The sequence below is a fragment of the Thunnus thynnus genome, chromosome 21 (assembly GCF_963924715.1).
Source record: "Thunnus thynnus chromosome 21, fThuThy2.1, whole genome shotgun sequence".
Taxonomy (NCBI): Eukaryota; Metazoa; Chordata; class Actinopteri; order Scombriformes; family Scombridae; genus Thunnus; species Thunnus thynnus.
In genome coordinates, this window is record NC_089537.1 from 11,947,639 (window position 1) to 11,970,899 (window position 23,261).

Consider the following 23,261-nt stretch of genomic DNA (forward strand, 5'->3'; position numbering starts at 1 on the left):
GTGACCTTGATTCAAAATGTTCCCAGAACTGATATAACCTCTAGCATCTATTAATCATTGACTATGCATCATGTTTGGCTCACATTCCTCCACGTAGCACCTAAAAATAACAGGTGCACAGTAGAGTATATCTTTTAAGGAGGATGCATGACATGCTGCTGCCTCACAGATTGGGATTGGTGGATTGGCGGCGGGTCAGGGGTTATAAATGCTGTCCAGAGTGGAGATCAACTACACTGCTAACATGAGGGTCCTCCTGCTTTTCGGATTGGTGGCTGTTGCCCTGGCTGACATCACTCGCTTCGAGGGGTAAATTTCTAATCTTTGTCAAGGAAAATAATATTACATTTCTGTGAATCACGTCAAAAACACTGTCATTATAATAATGTAAAACATGCAGTGCTAGTCAAGACCTTGTATTTGCAGTGACATACTGTGTCTTATCACCTGCTTGCTATGTATAATAGTACTGCATTTAGCCAATGTTAACTAGTGAGCCAAGTGAGTACTCAATAGGCCAGCATTGTGGTTCAATTTAATTAGGCTCCCATCAACTGAAAGTAAATACAGTTTGTGTCCATTGTCGATCCAGGTCCTTTTCAACATTTGTCCTCAGAAGAGATGATAGTCAAACACCTTTACTGAGGCCTTTACCTTTGGAGAGATACTTCAGCAGCACTGTAGATTGTAGCTCATACTGGTAATCTGTCACTGCTGGGAAGCCTCAATAAAATAACATCTGACCACAGTGGTTTTATGCTGGTGCAGTTGAAATTATATGAACTGTTAGAATCAAGTTACTTAAGAGGTGGAATTTAACATGTTAAAACCACCAAATAATTTATATTGTGGAATAAAAACAATACAGCAAGGTGTTTTAAAGATTTAAATGATGTGAGTCCACAAATCATATGGCCACTGCTGCCTTTTTTCTATTTTTGTGGCCCAAAAGTAAAGTATTTGTGTACTATTTGCTAAAAAGACTGCCCATTTGTGACTAGGAAAATTGGGGCTATGTATTATTAATACCTTTTTCTTTCACTAGAGACAAAGTCTTCCGTCTGAAGCCTGTGCTTGATGAGCATGTGACCCTTATTAAGAAACTGGCTAAAAGCGTCGAGGTACCTTCACACACCATCACAATGTGCTATTCTCACTCACTACAGGTGTTTAATTTGTGTGCTAATGGTGGAAGAGGCCCAATTGGACCTACTTTTTGGATCAGTCTGATAATTCACTCAGTGTTTGTCCAAGTTTGCAAATCACATCTAATTGCACATTTTTCTGTCTTTAATGCTCAGATCAGACACGGCCTATATACACACACATGTACAATTTGTCAGTAGTGGCTGAATTGTTGTATTTAGACATCATTTCTAAACGTCTCAACAATCTCAAGTGTTTGTCTTTGGCGCCATCTGCAGGTCGACTTCTGGAGGCCCGAGAGTGCTGAGCTGGTGACCATTGACGTCGATGTGGACATCCGTGTACCTGCCATGTACCTGGATATTGTGTCCACCACTCTGCAGCAAAGTGAAATGGAGCATGAGTAGGTCACAAGATTCAAAATATGAACATATGTCTGATTTTCACTTTTTCACTAAACAGGAAATATGAGGGCTTGTTTAATTAATGTCTCTTTCAATTTTGAGAATCTCAGCCTTTATTAACTGCTGTTGAAGTAATCTGTATGATTCCTGTTGATATTGCTTGTTTGGGTTTTTCTCTGATCAAAGGACAACAAATTAACAGACTCTCATCTTTAGCATCCTCATCGAGGATCTCCAGACTGCTGTTGATGGCCAGTCTGACAGCGGACCTTCTCCCAGGACCCACAGCTACACCAAGTATAACAGCTGGGACAATGTAAGGGGAAAAAAGAGTCATCTGAGTCAAAAATCTCTACCCCAATTGGATCATTAGTTCCTGTTCTTATTGTACTTCCTTTGATTTCAGGTCCAGAGCTGGATTAACTCCATTTCCTCCTCCAACCCTAGTCTGATCAGCAAGGAGGTGATTGGAAACACCTATGAGGGACGCCCCATGACTGTCCTTAAGGTATCCCACAGTACAGTATATCTAAACATGAATATTGGTCCCAAGTGTTGAGGAAGGTTGAACATGTTTATAACTCACTGTTTAATATCATTTAACAAACACCGAATCATTCTCTGTAACAACCACAGCTCGGTGTGAAGTCCGGCTCAACCAAGCCTGCTATCTTCATGGATTGTGGTATCCATGCCAGAGAGTGGATCTCTCCTGCTTTCTGCCAGTGGTTTGTCAAGGAGGTAAGGAACACAAACAGATGGGCCCGTCACTTATTAAGAAAGAGGTTGTTATAGATTACAGCACAAAAACTCAATTTCCCAATATTTCTCAGGCTCTGTCCACCTATGGCAGCGATTCTCAGATGACCAGCCTTCTCGAGCAGATGGACGTCTATGTTCTGCCTGTTTTCAACATTGATGGCTATGACTTCACCCACAAGAGTGTATGCTACAATTTCAAGTCAAGTTTATGATCTAACTTAAATGAGACTGTGCTTAATCTTATTTGTTAAATGCATGTCTGACATGTTTATTTTTTTCACTTGGGGACCTTAGAACAGGATGTGGAGGAAAACTCGCTCCAGGAGCTCTGACTCCAGCTGCGTTGGAGCTGATCCCAACAGGAACTGGAATGCTGGCTGGTGCAGTAAGTGTAACATATAGACTATAATATCTTAAGGGGACATTTGAGTGATTTAGTATTTCACTTTAGTAAAGTTGGGGGACTTGTGAGAAACAGATTGAACCAAGAATGGTCAAAAATGTGCAGCTAGGACCAGATATCCTGACTTTTAGTCCATAGTAGGGTCCAAAAATGTTGAATCCTACATTTCCCATGATGCAACTTGGTGCCTGGTAAACACCCACATCTTTCAAACTCCACACCTCCAGTTTGCAACACAGTGTTTCTCTTACAAATTTGTGGACTAAAGCCTAAACTGAGGTAACCCTAATGACATCACCATGACATCCTCAGGGTTATAAGAGCCAAAAAGGCTACAATTGTTATCACAGGATGTATTCCTCATGACAAGTAAGCTGAACTTCATGTGTAAGCATAGTCACAATACATTTGAAGAAAAATATACCCATGTATCACTGTTTTTCCACCATTACAGCCCTTGGAGCCTCCAGCAACCCCTGCAGCGACACCTTCTGTGGGTACTCACCTGAGTCTGAGATTGAGGTCAAGAATGTTGCCGATTTCATCCGCAGGAACAAGTCTGCCATCAAAGCCTACATCACCGTCCACTCCTACTCCCAGTTGGTGCTCTTCCCCTACTCCTACACCTTTGACCTGGCCGCAGACCACAGTGAGCTGGTCAGTCACCATCACCTGCTGTCAATTATGTATTACACACACAGCTGAATTAGGGCAATAGATGTATTAACTGGCATGCCTGGCCAGTCTCAATGAGTAGATAATTATCCATCATAGCAGTGCCATATGCATCGCTATGGTGTGGCAACTGTATACAGTACTGTAACAATATCATTAGATTTACTGCATCAGACATAGGTCTGTTAAAGTTTGGACCGATTAAACTCTTAATTTAAGTATCAGTGGTAAAACTAATATCAAAAACATTTTAAAAATAACTGTCTAATTTGCTGGAAAGTCTTTCAAATATATTACAGCTTTATGGGAATCATATTCATTAGTTGATTGCTATACTTCACTTAAAAATAGAAGAAGAATGTACTTTTTAATGGCTAGCATTTCCAGTAAGATATACATCTCAACAATACAGAAGCTGAATCTACTTTCTCTTAACGTGTTTCCAAAAGCTTAAGCAAGAACTCAACCTAGTCCCATTATGACTCTTATCTAAAAGCCATGCTTAGCTGCTGCAAATCATTTACTCCCTGCTCATATGCCTCATTCTCATGGCTCTTTTACCTCTCACTGGGGTGTCCGAGGGTTGTGCAGTTAACACTCACACCCCTGCTCCAGCTCTCACACTAACCGAGGCAGATCACACGTCTCTGCCTCTCTATTACTCACTTGTAATTTAAGCTCTCCTCTGACACTTTACAGAACAAAAGAACTCCAGGGATCTGTCATAACTCATCTGTCCGTTCAGAAATATAATTTCCTGCTCGTGCATTTCTCTGGGGGTTTTCATTTCCTGTTGGAATTAACTGAACCTTTTTACTGTTTGCTGCAATATCAGTAAAAATGTTTTGTTCTAACTAGTGCAATAGATAGTGGATGCCGCAGGGCTGAAAACATATATTTACCATTCGTATGATCATCTGTATTTTATCGTTGTTTGTTATAGTATTGTAGCATGCAGTTTTCAGGCTGTCCTTTCACTTTAAAAAGAGGCTATGTATCTTTTGAAATAATTAATAACAGTCTTCCACTTGCAAATCAAAAGTTGAATACATAAGCAGTAAAACACACCATCATTCAATTCAATACACTTAGATGTTTTACTGATACAACCTTACTTGGTCTGGTGTGACCATTAGCTTATGTTGGCTGACCTTGGCAATTTTTTTAAGCAAAAGTGCCAAACAGTTGCTGGTTGCAGCTTCTCAAATGTGACAATTTAAAGCTTTCCTTTGTCATACATGATAGAAAACTGAATATCTTTGGATTTTGGACTGATCAGACAAAACAGGACACTTGAAGACATTAACATGAAATTATAGCATTCCCTGGCATTTTCTGACATTTTATAGATAAAACAATGAATCGATAATGTAATGATATCTAAAACGTAAATTATTGTTACCTGCAGACATAATACCGACATTACTAAGTCAGTACCGTGACATAATAACTCCTCTATGCATGTGCTGCGGTTACTCAATACTTTAGCATCTACCATTATCCTAATTGTCATTTGTTACCACAGTGACTGCTGTTCAATTATATTTGATTGACGGCTCTTTTAATATGTGGATACTAAAAAACAAGATTAACTTAAGTTTGTAAATTCAGGAGTAACAGATAATATCCATATACAAGTATATTCAGTTATGTGAATATACCTGTACTCTATGAGGTCACAAACCTATTGATTGGTGCTTTAACACAGCTTACTTTTGTTTCTTCTCTGTATTGTAGCTGAAGCTTGGTAAAGAAGCTGCTGCAGCTCTGCGTAGTCTGTATGGAACCACCTACACCATTGGACCCGGTGCTGCAACCATCTGTAAGTACAGCACATATTTGGGAAATAATGTATAGAAAGGAAGCTTGATATTCTCTTTTACTCCTCTAATATTTTGCATTATGATTTCACAAACCTCTATTGAGAGATATAACCTCTAGAGACTACAAAAGGAGATGACTTATCAGGGGCTGCAGCCATTTCTTGCAAACAAAGGATTTTTTTTTTGGCCCCCAAACCAGTATTTGTCTGAAAATGCAACCAGACTTTCCCAGGTCATCAGTATTTCCCACTCAGTATATCCCCCCTCTCCTTATCTGCCCTCAGACCCTGCTGCTGGAGGCTCTGACGACTGGGCCTACGACCTGGGAGTGAAATATTCCTACACCTTCGAGTTGCGTGACACTGGTCGTTATGGCTTCCTGCTGCCCGAGTCTCAGATCAAGCCCACATGTGAGGAGACCATGCTGGCCGTCAAGTACATCGCCGCCTACGTGCAGAAGAACCTCTATTAAAGAGCGGAACTGCCAGGACCCCTGCCAACTCAGCTCCTCTGTACCAGCCCCCAGCCCCACCAACCTCTCAGCCATCTCCAGCCCGTATCCATGGATACGGGCACCACCCGCCATGTTTCCTCGCTGTGCCTGACAGAATGTCAAGATGAGTGCAAACAATAAAATCAATGATCCATCCCCACATGCTGAATCAATGTTTTATGTGTATATGATAGTATACCTTTGTCATTTGTATGGAAAACATATACAACAAAACAGTGATGGATAGTGAATAAAATAATGCTTTACAGCTCATTGCCAATAGACCAGAAAACTTGTCTGCTGCATTTAATGCAAATTCTAAGGATTTTTTGCCAAGAAATGTCCAAAAAAACTGCAATTGAATCATGCAAACCATCCATGGAATTGGCTTCAATGTAGACTACCAGACAATGCTTCCAATCATAAAAAGCACAAAAGAAACAAAGGATTCACTAATTTACTGTATCTGCCCCTTTGAACCCTGGTGATCCCTCTTGCTCAGCTGGCACTGATCCAACAGTGAAGGTTGGGCGGGTGGGAGTTCCAGTCTTTAAGGGTTTTAGTCCAGCAGCACAGTACGTGACAGCCACAGAGTACTCCTTGGCAGTGTCACCCCTCTGTCAAGCAGCTGCCTGAGGGTAGAAAATAAAGCAGCCAAAGATCAGCAGGGAAACTAACTACACTGGCAAACATCTCTAAAGCAGTGAGGTAATTGTCAGTTATGCTTTTGTAACATTATGATTAATTAAATTTTGTGTTAGAAAATGAATGGTTTCATCTCATCTCATTTTTTAGTTTTGTTATTGATGTTTAGTCATGGCTTTTTAGTTTTCCTATTTACTAAAAGCATTACGGTAGTCAAAGAAGTATTAGAATATTTACCTTTCCTTAATTATATTTAAACATAAAACTTAGTCGATCCCCCTGCCCTCACTATTAACCCCTTCTCCAAAAGTACCACAACACCACATAAAGGAAAGGTTCACATTTTTTCATGTTTGTCTTAAAACAATATTCAGGCGCCCAAATGAACATTGAAACTGTTCTGATCATTCTTCCTGTTCATACTGGTCATTAAGAGATCCATTCCTAATGACTATCCTTTATTATACACAGTTAATCAACAGTTGATCCCCCTTGTCTCATTATTAGATCCTTCTCCAACAGTACCACAGCTAATTTGAAGCTTCATTAATCTGAATTAGTCAAATCAAGTGGATATCTTTAAACATCTCTTTAGTGCCAAATTCCCTGTTTTTCTTACTATCCTTTGACCACAGCTCAACAGAGAACACTGTCCAGGGACACAAGAAGAGGAAATTTTATTTTAAAAAAGGGTTAGAAATAAATTGGAAGGTAGCCACTTGGTTGAAGCATCATATTAGCTTTAGATCAACTTTTAAGTACATTTTGAACAGAATGAAGACTGGATTTTGTCCCCCATCGCTACAGGCACGTTTGAAAGGGATCTTTTAATGGCTATTATTAGCAGGAGGAATGATCACAGTAAACATGTTTCAGTGTACGTGTGGGGCCCTGACAATCATTTTTAAGACATACTTGAAAAATTGTGAACCAACTTCCTGTATATGTGAATCTTTTAACTGTTGTGTAATACAGTAAAAGAGGACAAGAGACCTCCACAAATGCGTGTTAAGTCTTTCCATTGTGTTGCTGTACAGTCTTTATTCCACAAGATGGCAACAAAATGCCAAATGCACATCAAGGAACATCTTGTTCTTCTCTGAGAACCTCGTTACAACATCACCATCATCTCTACATTGTCATGAGTAAAATTGACACCAGCCATGGGAGGTTCATGACAGTTGTTTGAAAGGTCACAACTGTTCTTGACATGTGAAATCATATCTGGCTCCAGATCATTTTTAGATTTGTCTCCCCGCGAGACCAGTTTAAAAAAAAAAGCGACTACAGAAAAAGCACTATAAAGTATCTCCAGAAATATAAACTTCACCTCAACATTTACACTAAATACTTATAAATGTACATGAATGTAGCTGAACTCCCTGAACCACTGGGGGTGTGTATGGGGAGGCTCATGTAGGGAGCAGGTGGGTGTGTGGAGACCGTCACATGACGCTGCGTCGGGCTACTGTCATGCTGGTATAAATCCACCTCTGTATATTTAGTCAGTCCTTTCCTCAACGCAAAGCTGCCGTGTCTTCGAGTCCAGGCTACAAAGTAGCTTCGACTTCAATTCTTCAGTCATGGCTGGTATGTAACCTTTTAACATTTCAAACACCGCGATACTGCGCAGTCGCTTCCAGTGAGCCGCTGCATGCATGTTAGAAACGTGTTTTGTAAAGTTTTAATTAACTCCAAGAGAATTTGCTAAACCAGAAAACTCTACCACCTAATGTAATTTTAAATATTAGTGCGTCATAATGTCTGTCGTTGGTAGGGGACTCTAAATGTCGTACTGTTCCTGACTTTGGTTGTATAATGTTTGTTTGGCAGCAGCCTTGAGTGAGCAGAGACTTTTCCAAGGCATATAGTGTGTCAGAAATAAGATTACCATATATGACAGATATAACACAGTGTACTTGTCATTTGACCACCAGCCAGCCTCTGTAGCCGTGTGGTCCACATTTGTCATGTAGATGAAAAACAGACATAAATGCTGCAGAAGGGGACTAAAACTCAGTTTAAAACACCTTTTTTATATTCTTTAATTGTGACAACTTCTAACGGCTGCCTCAGGATTGAATCCTTTTACAAGGACCTCTTATAGTGACTTACCCAGGTCCCTTGACCTTAGTTTGGGAACCACTGCATTATCCTACATATATGTTATGATTATCCATAACTTACATCCACTTGTGGTAAAAAATCTTACTGTGAATTCAACCCAGTGGAAGTGATGTGTGTGTGCAGCCTGTACTGTGAATCCACTGATCATCACGGGCTGTGGTTGAACAAATTCCCTTCTTTATTAAACTTCTTTGTCATGTGTTTCATGTTAACTACATGCATAAATACTACAGCCCTGGTGTACCAATTGAAAAGGGGGCGTGAGGGAAAGGAGGTGTGGCACTAGCTGAGGGCAGGCACTGAAACAGAACATCTTTTCCTGCCAACAGTGGCTGGCCCAAAATTAGAGAAACTCAAACCTTGTTAACATTTTATACATACCGCTGTTGTGCTTTCTTTGCTCATTATCGGTAGCAGCGCAACAAGGGGGTATAGTATACAATCCAAATGGGATTCATGTTGGCCCTCATGGTACAGTCACACTACCTCCCCAGCTGCCAAGGCTGATTTCATCATCTCAATTTATATGTCCTCTCACAGGCAAGTCATTGTTCTGAGACATGGCTTGGCAGGTAGCTGACAGATTTTCCTCCCTGCCATTAGAGGTGGTGGCAATAAAATTCACCCTAACGAGACATTTAATCTGGCACGTCTTTTACAGGGTATTTTTCTTGAAACAAGTGTGAAATGTGCCACAGAGGCCACAGTATATCACTTGTGAAAATTCAGCTCGTAATAAAGTATATAAAAAGGCCCTTGTCTTTACGTTTACAGTGTGTTCAGCCTTAAAAAACTTTCACCTTTTGATTGGTAATATGTTTTACATACTGTAGGCTACCTGCAGAAAACCAGCTAAATGTGAAAGACTTGACATAATGTCAAGCGTCTGCAGCACAGTTACAGTGGAGTTAAATGTCAGAAAAAATGATCAACCATCTAAAACAATGGTAAAATTCATGTTTTGGTGTCAAGCAGTCAGAAAACAAAGGCTTCTTTTAGACTCAGAAAATGAAAGTTCTTGGTTGGAGCTCACTATTTGGCACTCGTTGTTCCACTGGTATTGCTCCACTTATTGTACATGTTGTACTTATGCCCTGAAATGAAGCAAGTTCACTGGATTTTGCGTAAGTATTTGTTTCTATGAAGTGAAGTAGAAGACACAGAAGATCAATAAGTGTGTGACAGTCAAAATTAGACAATCTTTAAACAGGACACTTGTCTAATTTAAAAGAAATCTACCACATTAATGATTTTTAAATATTAAAGTGCAAATGTCTCTTCCTTTTACTTGTAATGACTTTCCAGCACCATGGTAAAGAGTTTTAGCTAGTTGGACAGTAAACACGTCTGATTTTGTTCAAAAAAGTCATTTTCAGCACATCATCACAAAGCAACTCTTGTAATACATTTAATAGTGTGAGAGTGTTTACTTCAACCCTGAATGTGTTTCTTCTTCTCCTCTACAGACCAGGCTTTTGTAACGTTGGCTACCAATGACAACTATGCTAAGGGAGCCATGGTTTTGGGCAAGTCCCTGCGCAACCACAACACATCCAAGAAGCTGGTGGCACTCATCGGTCCGCAAGTGTCAGAGCCTTGCCAGTAAGAAACCTTACCTCCAACCAGTGGCACAACATTTCACAATCACGCCCTGTGGCATTACTGTCGCATCTTGTTTTCCACCTTGATGGGTGATGGTGAGTCACTGCATAATGTTATCAATCATTAGGTCTGTGCTGAGGAGGATCTTTGATGAGGTGAGAGTGGTGGACGTGCTTGACAGTGGCGACACGGCACACCTGGCTATGATGAAGAGGCCCGACCTGGGTGTCACCTTCACCAAACTCCACTGCTGGACCCTCACACATTACTCCAAGTGTGTTTTCATGGACGCAGACACACTGGTGAGACTTCACTTGAGGAAGTAAAGAAAAGGTCAAGATGCTTATTGTTGTGCTCCAACAATAGGTGTGTGAACATCTTTGTATTTGTGTATGTCTCCACCTTAGGTGCTTTCAAATATAGATGAGCTGTTTGACAGAGATGAATTGTCAGCTGCTCCCGACCCTGGCTGGCCCGACTGCTTCAACTCTGGTGTGTTTGTTTTTCGTCCCTCTGAGGAGACTTATGGCAAACTGCTTCAGTACTGTACAGAACACGGCAGCTTTGACGGTAAGCCAAGAGGGAGATGCTTATCCTTTTCCATATTCACTACTCTTTTTGATGTTGAAACAGTCAGTCAAAAGAAAATTAATCATTTGAGTAATTTATCAAGCAAAATGCTAACCTTTCTCTATTTCCAGCTTCTCAAATGTGAGATTCACAGCAAGTTTTGGCTTCAGCAGAAAACACTGTTTACATTTCAATGCTAAATGCATTACAAGAAAGGATTTAAAGGTCTAGAACTGCAAGTATGTCTGGTTAACCACTTGTTAAGTTTTGATGTCAGTAGTCTTTTTCAGTCAGTACTCAAACATTTAGGGTTTGACCTGCCATGAGTTAACATTGAGTTCTTGGTAACATGATGTTAAACCGAGCTTGTTTATCTTTTCCTGTAAGTAAGGCCTTTATCGAGCCTGGTTCCCTGAGACAAGGCCCTCCTGTCACAGACCGTCTAGCTTTGCTGAGTTATTCTCAGGGGCTCGCTGGGGTGGGGTGGAGGTTAAATTTGAGAGGCCCTGTTATGCACAGAGCACCAGTTGACATTCAAAAACTCCCTTCGGTGAGGCGTACTGTAACTGAATTGTGGTTGTCATTTTGGCTCCATATCAGGTTTACTGAACAGCTCTTCTCAAATCATCGTCTGAAAAGATCATTGGTCGAGACTTATGGGGTTCTGTGGTTCTTATATACTGCAGATTTACCACCTTTGCTTTCCAGAAAAAGTTACAGCTGTTGAATCATCCTAACACTTGAGTTATCTATTGCCTTTTTTAAAAGAAACTTTCCAAAAGTATCTGGTAAACATTTTATCATAACAGAACATTCATTCATGAGTTTTATTAGTATCCTTTTAAACACTTGGACTTGCTAAAGTATACAACTATGAGATTAAAACTGATTTTGAAGTATAGCCAAGAACTTTAGTACAATGCTGTACTTACTAACTTACAATTATTAATATTTTGATATATCACACCTATATTAATAGGTTACTGCTGGTCCTCATCTCTTACAGTGTCCCACTCCTGTCAACCTTTATTAATAACTGCAGGGTTATAAAAAAGGAAACAAATTATTGTGAAATTTAAGTCTTTTCTGACTTTAGATTATAAACTTCTCAGGTTATATTCTTGAGACCGAAATCAGTAAACACCCAACGTAAAGAAACCTTTTTAAAAAAGTAGTCAGTTCAGTTGTTGTGACCAAGATAGGCACTGTGCGGGACATTTCGCAGTTGAAAAATAAACTTGTCAGTGCTCTCTGGTGGGAGTGTGTAATTTATTTACCTCAAAATTAAAATGACCTCAAACATATCTTAAATTGCATTTCTTTACTGCAATTTCTTGTTATTTATCCACCAGCATAAACTACGACACATCTTCATTTTGACAAAATAATCTTAATTTAAGGTCTAATTATGGCCTAAGACCAAATCTGACCTGTTATCAACTGAGCCAACTCCATGAAGCTGTTTATAGATCCTCAAAAAGCTGCTAAGTTGAACTTAATTTAAATTATTTTATCAAAAAATTATTCCCAAAGTAAAGAATAAACATTCATACTCATGATAGGTGTTATGCTAAAATCAGCCATGAAAATATATCATTCAAATGCAAATTAATATCCTAGTTTACTCTGGGTGCTGTGACCTCAAAGAATGACAGTAAACAAAGGAAACAGTTGTGGAATAAACAAAACAGAAAGTATGTTACAGTAGGGCTCTGGCTTGTCCTTGTTAGTAGCAGTGAACCTTTTTTAACATTAAATGACAAGCTGTTCTCCCCTCTGCTACTGTGAAAGAAACTCCACCACAGAGAGTTCAATGGAAAAACCAATTAGTTTGCTTAATACTGGCCAATGCTTTCAAGTGCCGACTCATTGTTGGCAGAAATTTTGCCTGTCTGCCATCACAATCACAACCATAGACAAAAGACGGTATTGTCTTTATTTTTCCTGGAAATGATGAAAATTAAATGAATGAAAATTCAAGTAATTGATAATTTGATTTATATTTTTACCCCTAATATTTGAATGTAATGGCAGAGTCTGTATGCCTGATGGCGTGCTAATGGGTAAAGCTGTCTTATTTATAGCCATGGAGGGTCTTTTCATGTGCACTGGGGCATGAGTTGAAGTTGCTTTGACCTTTAGCATTTCTGTTCCGCTCTAGTATGGGGAATACATCATGTACACATGCAGCCCTCTGCCTCTCTGCACATCAATGATTATATTAAAAAACTGTTTAGGAAAAGGCAACAAGTGTTGGTTGAACCCAGAAGGCTCTATCTCTGCATCTGTGGTTCCAGTACTGTCTGCTGCCAAGACAAACTGGCAGAGTTAGATGCACATTCTTGCTGAGCTCTGCTCATCCCCTCAAAATGAAGATACCCGGCCCCATATTAAGTTTTGAAATCCCCAGTGGAGGTTGTGGGTTCGGACAAACAGCAGCTATGTGTGTTATTTTAAACTGCAGTAGTCTGCGGTTTCACAGACTGTACAGTTCTGTGCTTTATAAGAGCTACACGTTAAAGTCAAAAGACCAATAATGTCTCATCTTGTGCCAGTGTCAGTCCAGTGACTTACTAAATGGCGAGTAGGTGAAGCAATTCAACATGAATAGTCAATGAGCTTGTGTCAGAATTTAGCGTCCTGGTGGTTTGAAATCAGCTGGTCAGTCGCAAATTTTACAATGTTACAGAGGAGATGACAAGGCTCGATTCAGATCTAGTTAAAAGTGTAACTGGTGACCTAGTTCACGTCAAATGTATCCCTGCTCCCCAAACTGTCTACTAAGTTCTGTTTATGTAAGCCACCGCCATGACAAGGGCTGCCCCAGTTCTAAATTAGCCAAAGTGTGCGAGGATGAGTGGCTGTTTAGCCCTCCAGTCGGGCCCCTAGATCCTGAACTCATGTACAAGCTTAAAAAAGAGTGCGAACCCAGAGGGCAATGCTATTTCAAGTCACCAGCGCAGAGAAAAGATTTTAAATACTTGTGTCTAGTTGTATTATTTAAAGTTGAGTACTCATGAATAGGACTTGGTATCATTGGAAAATTTATATTTTTTTTATAATAAATCTGATCAAGCGTTCAGTGCTGCCACAAGCAGGGGTTGTAAACAGTTTTTGGTACTTGAAACTATGGACACATTTCAGTCAGTAACAAAAAGACGGTATTTGATACCAAGCCTTTGTCATGACCATAATACACAGTGCATTATAGTTTAAGAAATAACAAGCCACAAATGCAAATATGCATAATATACTGTATACTTGTGCTGTATGATGTACCCGTATTGCTATTTAACAAAGACATTTTAATGTGTTTAAAGACTGATCACCGACATGTTTGGTAGAAGAAATCCATGTAAATGTGCAGTACTTTTAAACAAATTCCTATTTATTGTTAAATAATCTTTAATCCATAGTGTAACCAAATTTAAAGTAAAACAATTTCAAAAATTCAAGGAATCATAGAAACTTATCAAAAATCAAAAGGAGTTTCTACAGTACACATCTAGGGTGTGCCCACACAGGTGTTTTCACTTTATGCCGATTAGCTGTCTTCTCATGACTGTGTGGGTGTGTGCAGACTGGCATCTGCCTGAGGAATATTTTGGTTAATATACAAGAATGTTTGATATGAATTCAGGTCAGGTCAAAATAAAACATTTCACCAGACATTTTGAGTTTGAGTGATGAGGGTTAAAGCTGCACTGATCAATATTTCTCTGTTAACAATGGATCAAATGATTATGTGTAATGTGAAAGACGAACCCAGCTCTACAGACTGTTTTAGCATCTGTCAGCAAATTGTTTTGATTTTTCCACCTGCAACTTTACTGTTCTGATTCACCCTCACTACTGTCATCAGTGTGGTTTCAAGATGCAGCAGGCAGCTGTTTTCAGCTAAAAAAAGCTCTGCTAAACCTTCTTTATGCTACCTGCCTAGCACCAAACAGCAGACAGACAAGATTGATGACTACCTGTTGGTGGAGATCAAAAGCTTGTCATATCAACATTATAGGGTGATGATAGGACACTCTTGTTCGTTCTAGAAGACGCGGACCTATTCAGTTGCCTCTCCGTTAGCTCTGCTAAATTTATGCTCTTTACATTTATTTTTACAATATAAGATGTACTTTTTGCGAATAATATTGGACAATAATAACATATGACTACAAGTCACTCATCAGGATAGGGAAATTGTCAACTCATCACTTTGTAAACCCTCCTCCTGCCGACTCTGCTACCTGGCCAGTCGAGGTTTTCAAATGTAAACATCGAGGAAAGGGTGGAGGGGATAAACACCGGCTATGATCCCGACCACATAGAAAAGCAAGACCATCTCTGTGTCCACCTCTGCATCCATCTCAACATCGGAAAAACACTGAGGAAAACGTAGAGGAATTAAACACTGGCTGCAATCCCGGCCTCATAGATCTTCTCTGCCAAGTATCCTGCTAGCCAATGTACAGATGTTGGATAATAAATTGGACGACCTCCGTGTCCGCATCAGTTTCCAAGGGGATATGAGGAAATGTAATGTGTAATGCTAAATCCTGCAAAACCAGAGAGTGCCATTCACCCAGGTGACTCTTTTTCTGTATACAGTTCTGACAGAACAGAGGACTCTGGCAAGAAAAAAGGAGGAGGCGTGTGCTTATGGGGAATAAGTATTGGTGTGACAGCGGGAATATTAAAATCCTATCCTGTTCCTGCTCACCTGAACAGCCAAAGCGGTGGTTAATGGATGGGTGGGCGCACTTTTCACACCTATCACCCTTTCAGAGTGATGTTAGGAGGGCCTTCAACACCAAGTGAATACCGAGAAAGCAGCATTACCAGGTATCAGTGGGCGGGTCCTCAAACTATGTGCTGACCAACTAGCACTGGTGTTCACAGTGATATTCAACCTGTCCCTGGCTCAGTCTGTGATACCACATGCTGCAAGAAGTTCACCATCATTCCTGTGCTGAAGAAAACAAGAACAGCCTACCTGAATGACTGGCAGGCCTCACAGAGGTGAGGCCACCCAGTGGCACAGAGGTGAAGCCACCCACCCAGTGGTACTGATGAAGTGCTTTGTACAGCCGGTCAAGGATTACATCTGTTCCTCACTACCCAGCAAACTGGACCCACTACGGTTTGCCTACTGTCCCAACCGATCAATGGAAGATGCCATAGCACACATCATCCACACCACCTTATCTCACCTGGACAAGAAAGGGAACTATGTGAGATTGCTGTTCAGTGACTACAGTTCAGCTTCAAACACCATAGTTCCCTCCAGGGTTATCACAGAGGTCAAGGACCTAGGATTAAACACTTCACTGTGCATGTGGATCCTTGACTTCCTGATGGGCAGCCCTGAGGTGGTGAGGTTAGGCGGAAACACCTCTTCTACCCTCATCCTTAATACTGGAGCACCCCAGGGATGCGTTTTGAGCCCACTGCTGTACTCCCTGTACATACACAACTGTGGAGCCACTTTCGACTCCAACACCATCATCAAGTTTTCTGACGACACAGCCGTGGTGGGCCTGATCACAGATAAAAATGAAAAGGCCTATCTGAATGTAGTAGAGGATCTGACTCACTGTTGTCAGGACAAAAACCTACTCCTGAATGTCAGCAAGACTAAAGGGCTGATAGTGGACTTTGGGAAGAAGCAGGGAAGGAACTATGACCCCCTTAATCAACAGGTCCTTGGTGGAGAGGATGGACAGCTTCAAGTACCTTGGTGTCCACATCACCGAGGGCCTGACCACTTTATACTGACCCAGTGGTGAGAAAGGCAAGGCAGAGACTGTTTCACCTCAGACGCTTGAGGAAATTCCAGGTATCCCCTCAAAGACTGAGCAATTTCTTCTTCTGCACCATCAAGAGTGTCCTGACATAACTGCCTCATATGGAAATAGCACCAAACAGGACAGCAAGGCCCTGCAAAGAGTGGTTCATGCTGAACATAAAATGGGTGGTGCTCTACCCTGCCTAAAGGATATTTACACCAGTCGTGTAAGAATGAGGCTAACCTGAATAACTGCCTTTTCTCCCTGCTGTGGTTGGCAATACACCAAGCCAGCACTGATGGGCTCAGGAAGAGCTTCTACCCTCAGGCCACTTGGATCCTAAATGAGGTCACTGCCGCAGACTGCGCCCCCTCAATCATACACACATATTTTATTCCGAGTTTATTAAACTCTTTTTCATCCACAAATTGAAGGAACAGGATTACATTTCACTGTGTACCTTTATGATCACATGTGACCAATAAACTTGATTGATTGATTGTGTTTACAGCTCGTACCATTGCCCCCAAGTGGCCAAAAGACATGAAATACCACTGCTTTCAGTGACTTAGGGTAAATTAATGACATGAAGGATGGCAGCAGTTGCAGTTAACATTCACTGAAAACTCCTGGCAGTTGACAACACAACACTCAAATTATAAATGCCTCCTGGACAGGGAATGAGTGAAAATATTGCTGTCGTTTGCTGTGTTGCCACTATCTCAATTAGCATCACAAGCACTGTGGTAAGATTAATAACAGCAAGTTCACTCAAAATTTTAATTCACTCACAATTTTTTAGACTTTGTTTTTAATACTCCTGCATGTTTCAAGAAATTGAATTATGGTTGCTCGCTTTCCCACACTACTTCTACACCTACCTACATTTAATTGAGTGGGTGGTGTAACTTGTGCAACAATTTTCACTTGCAGAGGAGTTCAGTTATTTCAACATTGCATTGGCGTAGAAGTTAAAAGACAACATCATGTATAGTCATGCATTTGATATGCACCTCTGACACCCAGAACAGAATTTAATCATTTAGCTCCATTGATTGACAACACTATGAGGGATGTAAGTGCACAATAGAGCACTCACACTTGCATAGCTGTCTATTAATGGGCTACAAGTACTGCAGCCTTCTGGTGTTGCTGAGCAGATTTTGGATTTGAGCATTAGAGGTCAGTGAGTAATCAGCAGGCAATCCATCATTGTCAAATATCAGTCAAATAAACCCTCAGCATTGTGGCATATTAGTCCAGCCTTCCTATATATATATACATACACACGCATATATATATATATATGTACATATATAACACAGGGCCTTGCCACAACACACTGCTCTTTGATATTTTGCTGTCAGTGGAGAGTTGGGTGTCAGCAGTAATGCATGTGTGACAGACATGGTATGTACATGATGTCCCTTTAACTTTCTGTGCAGCTACTGTGATCACAATAAATCTATTCTGTGCACATGCATCGCTTCATATGGTATGATTTTAGAAAACCAGTTGAGGCAAACCACCAATGCCCTCTAGCATGTCAGATGATTTTATTTCAATAATCATAACAACTTAAAAAAAGAGAAAAATCTAGGTCTGTATACAGAATCTGTGGGAACATTTCTAATGACTTGTCTTCTCAGGGGAATGCTGACTAATGTAGACCAGCGTAAGCAGAAAGACTTTTTAAACTGGCATACAGGTGTGCAGGTCATTTGACTGCACTCTGCTCAGCTTTTCCTCTTTCTGTGAAGATATCCAGTTATGCACTAAACCTGTCCAAGTATTCCACAAGCTGCATTGCGTAAGTTGGCCGAGAGTGTCCACACTACCAATGCATGTGCAATTGAGGAAATGGCCTTCTTCCTCTCAATGGTGACCATCCATTAGCACTAAATCTTTAACTTTTCAAAAGTTTTTCGAAGATGCCCTCTAAAAGGGGATTGGATATATTTATAAAGTGCCAGTCTTGCAATGCTGCTTATTGGGTTTTTAGAGACGTATAAGCATCATCTTAGGCACCACATCTGATTTAACCAGTGGAAACTTAAGAAACAAATGAAAACAGATAGTGTAATTTGCAATATGGATCTACTCTGAAGTTCAACTCTAGCATAACTAAAGAGAAAACCCGAGCTGAATAAGTTGTTTGTAAAACCTTGTAGAAGTACTGAGAAATCGCTGTAAGTGGTTTCACAGAATTTAACCACATCTGATGGATATTTCTGAAACTGCAGATTTGTAGAGAATTATTCCTGATAAGTACAGTACATTTCCCACAGACTACTAGGTAATAATGAATGTTGATTGTTTTTTTTTTTCTCTTCTGTGTTGCAGGAGGAGACCAAGGTGTATTGAATGGCTTTTTCAGCGACTGGGCAACAGCTGACATATCAAAACACCTTCCTTTCATCTACAACCTCAGCAGCATAGCCATCTATACTTACCTTCCAGCATTCAAGCAGTAAGTGTTAGTCTTCTAATGAGGTCATGTTTCTAAAAAAACCAAAAAACATTCACACAGTAGTTAAAGGTGTGATTTTTAACATATTTTGATGTGCTTCTACTGTTTAAGCTACTATATCCTTCAAAAGACAGTTGTATTGTACTACAGCAGAGAGTTTCTCAATGTGACTGAAATCCCCAGCGAGTCAAGATGTAAGCAGATACGCGATCACATGAACGTGTAGTCACACGGCGATATGACATCAGGTTACGAGTGAGATGAGCAGGAAGATTCCAGGGGCTCTGCCGTAGCGTCCCCCAGCAGGCCTGAGCTCTGGGTTGGATTTCCCCCCTGATCTCCCAGCAGCTGATACCAAATCCCAAAATAGGGCAGTTTATTTAAAGACCTTTTATGTTCGCCACCAGGGCTGGTCATTGTGTACTCTGTCTTAAGCCCCCCCTGTCCCCCTCCCACTCTTACTGCATCAAAACCTCTCTCCTCATAGAAACAAACCTCATCAACAAGCTCTTAGGTTTGGCATTTCCTGGCAACCAAATCAGGATGACATGGATGATAAACATGAATTTACTCGTTGACGGCTGTCAGCAAAAGTACTTAGCGGCCTGACTTACACAAGAAAACAAACCCCTTAGGACAAGATTTTATTTGTGTTCGCATGTGATTTGCCAATACTAAAAAGAGATTTAAATTGATGTGGGGTTGGCAGCATTTCTAATATAAACACCTTTTTATGTAGTGCAGAACAATACAAAAACACAAAGTCCAGCCTCACAGCAACACGTCTATATAGATTTATTTCATCCACTGAGCCAGACTGATTTTTAAAATAACACATCATAATATTCTTGAGGACAGCAGAGCTCTTCTAAAACTCTGATTTGTATGTCTTGTTTAAACATGTACTCCTGCTTGCCAACAACATGTAGACACCAACTTTCTGCTGCCTCCGCCCTTGTGATTGCACATTTTGTTTAATACAGCTGGTTGCACAATACAGGTTTTTCAAACTTTTTTTTTTTTTTTTCAGTTTCAAAAGTTCAAGTTTAAAATGATGATAACATGAAGGGTGTTGGTGCTAACAGACCGGAAATATGGATGTTGTTTCAAAGAAGCTACAAATGCTCAAACATGGATGCTTCACACACATCTCCCACCCAGCAGCACAGATCTATACAATCACAGTTTCAAGGTGGGGACCCAAGATTAGTGTCACCAATTCAGAATCCGACCAAATCCGACCGAATCTCCCCTTCTGTTCCTTAGATATGGTGTTGAATAATGGCCAGAAAAGTGTTTTTGCAGAACACTATGATGTCACAGTGAAGTTGACCCTTGACCTTTTGGATATAAAATGTCATCACGTCATCATTTTATCCTGTTAGACATTTGTGTGAATCTTTGTCATAATTAACGCATGAATTCTTGAGTTATGGCCAAAAATGTGTTTTGTGAGGTCACAGTGACCTTGACATTTGACCTTTTAGGCATCAAAATCCAATCAGTTCATCCTCGAGTCCAAGTGGATGTCTGTGCCAAATTTGAAGAAATTCCCTCCGGGCATTCCTGAGATATTGCGTTCACGAGAATGGAACGGACAGACACCCTGAAAACATAATGCCTCCTGCCACAGCTGTCATCGCCGCAGAGGCATAAAAATATTATTGTGCTAACTTAAATTACTAGCATCGTCTACTGTCATGGCTACAACTTTGTGTTCTATCTGAATCAGCTTTATTGGCAAAGTCTTCACTACAAATATTATGAGTCTGGACAGACATGGGTGTAAACCACAACCTGACTGGTTGATGGAGGAAAACAACCGCAAGGCAATATTTCTAGTTTTTCCTCCAATACTAATTTTAAATTGAGCAGTGTTTCCAATACGGTGTTGATTAATGACAAGCTTGGAACCACAGTATTGTCAAATGGACCACTTAAACTGTCCAATTGCCTTGATAAATAACTTTCCTACAGCAAATTGTGTAACATGTAGCTACAATTTTTAAAGGAGACAAATAACTTTAAAAAACTGTAATTATTATAATTTACTAACCATAACTCTGATGAAACAAATTCTCACCGACATGTACTATTTTCCTCATTTCAGATATGGTGGCAATGCTAAGGTGGTCCATTTCCTAGGGAAGACCAAGCCATGGAGTTACACATATGACCCCCAAGCCAAACAGATTGTAGGGGATGTGCATGAGGCCACCACACATCCCACCTTCCTTCTGGATTGGTGGAATCTGTACTCAAGTGCCGTGGTGCCCATGCTGCAGGATCAATATGGAGAGAAGCCTTTCCACTCCGGATTTGTTGAGGTGAATCAACATCATGTTTGTTTGGTTCGACCAGCAGTCCTACATTTACACTACATTCAGCTTGGTCAATATACTGAGAAAGTTTATTCTGATTGAGTGCAGGCAGAGCAAGAGGGTACAAACAGTTAAATCATGTCATTTTTTCTGGATTTGCCTTTTTATAATGTCACTTTATTGTGTTACATTCATGTGGCTAGTTAGCAAGAAAATCAACAGATGTATTATTTTTGAGCTGTAATTTGACATGTTCTCAAACTCAATCATACAATCTAAAGGAAAATCACAGCCTATCGGAATAACTGCTTTAGGATTTCCATGATCACAATTATTTGAGATTTTTACAAGATTTTTACTTCGTTGACCATGGTTCCCTGGTTGTCCAGCCCTATTTAAAAAGAAAACAATTCACAGAGTTGATTTTGATGTTTGCATTGTGAATGCAGGTAAGTGTGTTTGGAAATATGTTGTATTTATGTAGGACCATATATTTTCCTGTTTCATAAATGTTTGTTTTTTCCCCCATTTTTTAAAATTATACTTTACATCTTTTTATTTTAATTTTCTCTGATTCTGGATGATATAGCACATTTCCCACTGTCCTTCTAATCATCTGATAAAGTTCGAGCACACTGATACGGTCACTTATGAGAATGTACAGGTATGGAGAAAAAGGGTTTGATTTTTATGCCATAACAGTCAACAGCTGTTTGTTGACACTTTGTTTAATGCTAATGCTAATGCTACTCTCTAAAATTACAGCAGAGCTTTCGCATGTGTTTGTCCGCGGCCATTAATTTGGAAAGGCTACGTATGGCAAGTTCAATGCTTCCAAAAGCAATTGAGTGCATTCTACGATGTTTGTATCTCTTGTCATTCATTAATTTTATGTTTTCCTGCTCTTTTTTTTTTTCTTTGTGCATTATTTTTATAATTTTTCACAGGGGGCGAGCACCACTTCACACACACAAGCAGTCCATCCCCAGCCGACCTCAGAAGAACGGAAGCAGAAATGGGAGCAAGGTCAGGCAGACTACATGGGAATGGACTCATTTGACAATATCAAAAGAAAGCTTGATTCTTTTCTCAAATAAATAAGGAATGAAGCCGGGTATCAGAAGAGCACTTGCAGTTCAACAAACGGTCACCACAGGTCTTTCAAGAAAATACTGTAAAACAGGTTGCATTTTTCCTTTCTATAAATTTTTCTCAACCAGAAATGAGTTGAATCTCTCCCTCCACCAGCACTACCGCCTCCACACTCCAAAGACAGCGATGGTATAATGTGAAATGAAAAGTTAAATATTATAAATTATCTATGCAAGTCTGTCATTACTACACTGCGAGGAAGGCTAAGCAAGATTTATGATAACATAAATTCATTTGCATTAAACACTTTATTTTTGTTCATGTTAATGCTCTTTTTGTAAAACGGAGATGGCAACAAGAGTTGAACTGGGTCTTTATATCTGTGTGACTAAGATTTGCACAGTTCTTACATGTACATTCTTCATTTTTCCTTTTTTCCTTTAATTTTTTTTTTTTTACTATGCAGTCATCTAGCAGTCTTCTGAGCTTTAATGTTTTCTTTTCTCAGAAGTTAATTTCTCTTGCTTTTGAATTGAAACAGCCTCTGTTTAACATAGACGTAAAACATGTTTACAGCACCTCTGGAGGCCACCTAGTATGGTCATGGAGCCATACATATACTGTACACTAGATCCTCTGTGCCTTTAGTGTCTCTACTGCTCTCTCTACTGCCATCATCCTATCTATTCTTGGACTAGCACTTCTTGTCCTTTTCTGTAGATGATTAGGTTTTTACCTTGCTGGCAATTTACTTGATCAGGATGTTGGCTGTACCACAAAAACTTTCATCTGGAAACATTAAAAACACTGAATTGGCTCAGGTGTCTTTATTTCTTTTTTTGATTCAACATCTGTGATACCAGTGGATAATGTGTTCATTCATGTGTGTGTGTGTGTGTGTGTGTGTGTGTAAAATTAGGTAGCCATGATGCTCATACTACTTGTCAG

General features: G+C 40.0%; 2 protein-coding genes across 4 annotated transcripts; both read left to right on the plus strand.

Annotated features, from left to right (window-relative positions):
• The first annotated feature begins 161 nt into the window (after positions 1–161).
• cpb1 (carboxypeptidase B1 (tissue)) lies at positions 162–5,866 on the plus strand. Of its 2 annotated transcripts, none has more exons than XM_067577555.1 (11): positions 162–309; positions 1,046–1,121; positions 1,425–1,549; positions 1,767–1,866; positions 1,957–2,058; positions 2,187–2,291; positions 2,384–2,494; positions 2,607–2,697; positions 3,170–3,372; positions 5,128–5,212; positions 5,498–5,866. In XM_067577555.1, the coding sequence occupies exons 1-11, from the start codon at positions 209–211 to the stop codon at positions 5,683–5,685; spliced, it is 1,287 nt and encodes a 428-aa protein (XP_067433656.1). In that variant the 5' UTR covers positions 162–208; the 3' UTR covers positions 5,686–5,866. The 2 variants fall into 2 exon arrangements, with proteins under 2 accessions (XP_067433656.1, XP_067433657.1); XM_067577556.1 differs by having other exon boundaries at positions 246–309; positions 1,425–1,553.
• Positions 5,867–7,800: 1,934 nt separating this feature from the next.
• LOC137172933 (glycogenin-1-like) lies at positions 7,801–23,130 on the plus strand. Of its 2 annotated transcripts, XM_067577567.1 has the most exons (8): positions 7,801–7,941; positions 9,945–10,080; positions 10,208–10,382; positions 10,488–10,650; positions 18,774–18,900; positions 21,011–21,227; positions 21,811–21,885; positions 22,169–23,130. In XM_067577567.1, the coding sequence occupies exons 1-8, from the start codon at positions 7,935–7,937 to the stop codon at positions 22,316–22,318; spliced, it is 1,050 nt and encodes a 349-aa protein (XP_067433668.1). In that variant the 5' UTR covers positions 7,801–7,934; the 3' UTR covers positions 22,319–23,130. The 2 variants fall into 2 exon arrangements, with proteins under 2 accessions (XP_067433668.1, XP_067433669.1); XM_067577568.1 differs by lacking the exon at positions 21,811–21,885.
• Positions 23,131–23,261: the final 131 nt, after the last annotated feature.